General features: G+C 45.8%; 1 protein-coding gene across 1 annotated transcript in view; it reads right to left on the bottom strand.

Moving 5' to 3' along the window:
* Positions 1-5,000, bottom strand: part of LOC122261068 (murinoglobulin-1) — a 26,574-nt gene that overhangs the window by 5,348 nt on the left and 16,226 nt on the right. The window contains exons 16-21 of the mRNA XM_086543000.1: positions 4,121-4,177; positions 3,471-3,640; positions 2,543-2,625; positions 1,696-1,817; positions 987-1,137; positions 343-476 (exon numbers count right to left, since the gene is read on the bottom strand). Of these exons, the coding sequence (XP_086399126.1) occupies positions 343-476; positions 987-1,137; positions 1,696-1,817; positions 2,543-2,625; positions 3,471-3,640; positions 4,121-4,177 (717 nt within the window). The remainder of the gene's footprint in view (positions 1-342; positions 477-986; positions 1,138-1,695; positions 1,818-2,542; positions 2,626-3,470; positions 3,641-4,120; positions 4,178-5,000) is intronic.

Genomic DNA, 5,000 nt, shown 5'->3' with positions numbered 1-5,000 from the left:
AGATAGAGAGATAGACAGAGATAGAGACTGAGAGATAGAGAGAGATAGGGACAGAAAGTGATAAGGATAGATATAGATAGAGATAAATGGATAACGAGATAAATAGATAGATGAATATAGATAGCTAAAGATAGATATAGATAGATAGAGAGAGAGAGTAAGAGAGAAGTCTGAAGTAATGAAATAATAATGATAATAATAATAATAGCCAAAACAAACCACACAAACAAGCAAGCAAGCAAGCAACAACAACAGCAGCGAATCCCAAGAAGAGCTCACATCCATGAAGATCCACCTGCGTGAAATCGATTAAACAAAATCCAAACGACAATTTTTTTTTACCGTGATGAATTCCTTTGCCTGAGCGAAGGACTTGAGGACGAAGGCAGTGAGCCACGTGGAGCCAGAGTCATCCTCTTTCCCGAAGGCGCTATAGGAACCGTCTCTCCGCCGGTACAGCAATTGCCGCTGGTATCCTGTTAGGGAGAGAGGTCGATATCCTATGAACATTTGCATGTAAATAATTAGCTATCTCATTAGATAATTACAGTATATGTGCATACATTTGCCATCAATTCAACAAAAACTGAATGAATGAAGTGCAACGATGATGCGTTTTCTTCACGTTGCAATCCAAGCTAGACTCGTCACCAAGCGTTCCAATGTGAACAGGAATCTACTGAACTCAAACAGGCTGTTTGGATTTTATTTCATTCTCATCGTTTCTGCATTCATATCGCATATGTATTACTGCGTTTGTGTACTGAGACCTTACTGAACCGAACCGAACTGAACCTGAACCCTTCTCTTCAGACGAAGCACCGCGAATTTTGTCTTTAATATCTCGTTGTGATTATGTTTAATCTACTAATCTAATTTAACTACATCTACTTCAGATACATTACTATCTTCTTCGTTTCACGTAGCACACATCACTTCCATAAAAAAGCGTCCTTTATGAATCCACTGCGCATGACTCGACTCACCCGTTCTCATGAACCTGAGCAGCTTCTCCGTGCTCTCCGGCGTGCCCTGGTTAGTCGCCTTCAGGTACTGCATGATGTAGATGTTGGGAGCGAAGTTGATCATGTTCTGCTCGCCGCATCCGGAGGGCATGCGGATGAGGGAGCCCAGGTTCTGTGACGGATGAGAGAGAATGATTGATAAACTGAAGACGAAGGAAAAACTGGTTTATCCAAAGAGGAAGAAGAGGAAAGAGAAACTGCCTCATGGACCCTACCTTGAGTGAAAACCTACGACATAAACTACTACTACTTTTACTACTACAACTGCAACTGATAATATAAAAGGCTACTGATGATGATAACAATTCCAAATCAACAATCAAGTCCCTAACTCCAAGCGAAAGAACCATTACTACTACTACTAATACGATTACTACCACTGCCACGATTGTCACAGCTACTACTATTACTACTTCTACTACCATTACTACCACTAGTACTACTACTACTACTATTAATACTACGATTACATCAACTACTACTGTTAATACCAGTACTCCTACGATTTGCTACTCCTACTAGTATTAATATTAATATTGCTACTACTGTTACTACTATGATTACTACTACTACAACTACTACTATTACGATTACTACTATCACAACAACAACTACTGCTACTACCATTACTACGACCACTACTAGGACTACTAGAGCCCCAAGGCCTCACCTCGAGAGAGAGCACCAACAAGTCGCCGACGACCGTGACCCAACCGCGGGCGGAGTCTGCCACGATCTTCTCTGGGGGCGCCACCTGCCACGTCTCCAGACTGTCCTTGCCCTCGGCCAGTTCTGTGGGCGGAGTTGCAGGGGCGTGGGATGGGGGGAGGAGTTGGGGGTGGGGGAAAGGAGATAGGGGGAGGGGAGAGGAAGAAAGGCAGTGCGGAGGAAGAGGGAGGGGAGAGTGGAGAGGATGGAAGGCAGTTTGTAGGAGGGAGATGGGGGGGGGGGGGAGGAGAGGAAGGAAGGAAGGCAGTGTGGAGGGGGGAGGGAGGGAGGTGGGTGGTGGTTTTTGAGGGTGAGAAATCTTTAATTTGAGAATTTATTTATTTATCTAGTTACTAAAAAAAACTATATTGTATCGTTCATATTTCTAATTTCTTCTCTATCTCCAAATATCTCTTTTGATATAGGATTTTTTTTTCTCACTGTTCTGCATTTTTCTTCAGAATTTTGAAAAGTTGTAACAAATGACACTATTGTTATATAACTGTCTGCTCATCTCACTTGGCCGGACGAACTGAGTGATAACTTGAATTAATGATATTAATCGTGATAGAGGGAAGGAAATAAAAAAGATGTGTTCAAAAAGTCATATGAGGAAGGTGAAATCCAAAAGTGAAACAGTATTTTTTACCGTTCTCTCTCTCTCTCTCTTTCTCTCTGGTTCTCTCTCAATCTCTCTCTTTCTTTCTCTCTTTTCCTCTCTCTCTCTCTCTCTCTTCTCACTTTTATTTAAAATCTGCCTCATGAACTAAAAAAACAAACAAACAAACAAATATAAGAAAGATATTTACCTTGAGCACAAACGTATTTCGTCCAAGTTTTTTCCCTTGGGAAGCCCTCAGCCTCGACTTTGATTTTCTTGATCATGGTATCCCTGTGCAAAAAGAAGGGAGTCATGGCAATGTCGGTGATAATAAAATGATTAATATATATATTTTGGCTGGGTTATGATGTCCTGAATGGTTTCCTTTTGCATCTTCTACCGCGATGACCTATAATAAGTTTCAAGTTAGGAAATGGTATGAGTTATTCTACATTCATCCACAAAGCATCGTCAACAATATCGCCTCCATCATCACCAGCAATACTACCTCCCTCACCATCAACATTAACAACATCAACATTGACACCAGCAATATTACACCACCTGCACCACCACTAATATTATCGCCTCCACCAGCATCACCATCAACAACAATTGTATCACCACCACAGCCATCGACGTGAATAACAACAATACCGCCTTCACCACATTTACCATCAAAAACAACAATATTGCTGCCTTCACCGTAAACAATACCACCTTCCCCACGAACAACACTATCACCATCACCATCACCATAAACAGCAACATCCCCATCATCACCAACCATACCACATTCACCATGAAAAAACAATCGGACCACCACCACTATCACCATTACGGGCAACATCATCACCAACAATGTCACCTCAACCACCATTACCATGAACAGTAACATTACCATCACTACCAACAATATCACTAATAACAGCATCACCATGAATAACAATAATATCACCGCCATCACCATAAGCAACATCATCACCACCATCACCCTAACAATTCCACCATAATGATGAGCAACAACAATATCCTCTCCACCACCTCACCACCAACAAAATCCTCCCCATCAACAGCAAAAACGACACCAACCAACAACATCACCCTCCACCCCCCACCCCACCCCCACCCCGTACCTCCTCTCGATCCTGTCCGTCTTCCCGGGCCCGCGACATCGCTCAGGGATGCTGTAATTCACAAACGCCGCCACCGCGAGCTCAACCTCTCCGAGAACCAGCGGCCGGATCCAGACTGTGTGAACCACTTTGTCCTTTGACCTTAAGCAGGCTATTTTCTGGTTCCCGATCTGTGGTTCTTGGTCCGTGGCGTGCATTTCCCCTCGTCGGTTTTTCCTACTTCTTGCCTTTCGCTCTCTCTGTCTTATTTCCCTTTTTTCTTTGTGCCAGCTTTCTTTGGGGGATGAGTAGTCCCTTTTTCTCCTAAGTTGTTCGTCTTGGCCCGGAGGGTTTTTGCGGTAGTGGGGATTGGAAAAAGGGGCGCGCCTTGGACGGAGAGTGTCGTAATACTATCTTATTGGGCTTCTGCTGAGATCGGCTCGAACCAAGAGTCTAAAGCATAACTATCTGCGGCCATCCTCCCTGCGTCCCGACTCTCCTTCCTCGGTCGGCACATTTTCCTGGGGGATTTTTTTTTTGTATTTTTGTACAATTTTATTCTTTATTTTTTTGTTCCATTTTAATGTTTTACTTCTTGTTAAAGGGGGTCGCATTCCGAAAAGTCCGTTTCGAGGGTTCCGTCGATTAAAATTGCATGTTTCTTCACTGACATCTTGGTCGTCCTCTATTACCTCGTACTCGGGGCTTTCCTTCAGGATCACCCGTACCTAAAGGAAAAAGGAATGGGGAGGAACGCAAGAATAAAGCGGGACCGAAATGCTAAGACCCTCTCCTCTACATGTCATAGAGACGATATTTAGTGTTTCATCTTTCCAATACTTTTTTGCTGACGATGGATGTAGTATCTTGCGTCGTTTATATATATTTTATTTATAAATTCTAAAATAAATAAGGGGAATTGGGGTTATGCAGGGATGCTTTTGTAAGGGTGTGTCGGGTAGGGTATGCTATTGGTTTAGAGCGCGCGGCGGCGGGTACGGAAGGAGAGGAAGTGAAGGGAGTCGCGCGAGAGAGAGAGAGAGGGGCAGCGTCAGAGCGCCGGGAACGTGTAGCGCGAGCCGCAGAAGGAAGGAGGGAGAGCGAAGAGGAGAAGGAGACGGGGTGGAGAGCGAGTGACAGGAGAAGGAGCGGGGCGGGAGCAGCGATAGAGAGCGGGGCGCCCGATGCGCGAGAGTACAGGAGGCGGAGACGACCCGCGCGAGCCACGCGAGGAGACAACGGAGCGCGAGAGCGGGAGCGAGGGAGCGAGCAGAGAGAGGAGGGGGGGAGAAGGAGAGAGAGCGCACGTGGCGAGAGAGCGGAGAGAGGTAGAAGGTGAGAGGAGCGAGGTAGAGAGCTCGCTAGAGAGAGCGAGGCGAGAGGCGGAGGGGGGGGAGCGAGCGCGCATCGGGGAGCGCAGGGACGTTGGGGAGGGAGAGCGAAGCGGGGGAAGAGAGCGAGAGCGCGGGGGAGAGGCGAGAGTCAGCAGAGCGAGGCGAGATGAGGACGAAGCGACTGAGAGCTGGGAGAGGAGGCGCGGACTGGGAGCCA

This window comes from Penaeus japonicus, unplaced genomic scaffold, assembly GCF_977035675.1.
Source record: "Penaeus japonicus unplaced genomic scaffold, GWHDUDI00000001_assembly GWHDUDI00000001, whole genome shotgun sequence".
In the NCBI taxonomy this organism is placed as follows: Eukaryota; Metazoa; Arthropoda; class Malacostraca; order Decapoda; family Penaeidae; genus Penaeus; species Penaeus japonicus.
Note: the sequence above shows the minus strand (reverse complement) of the source record. Positions and strands in the feature narration are given on the sequence as shown.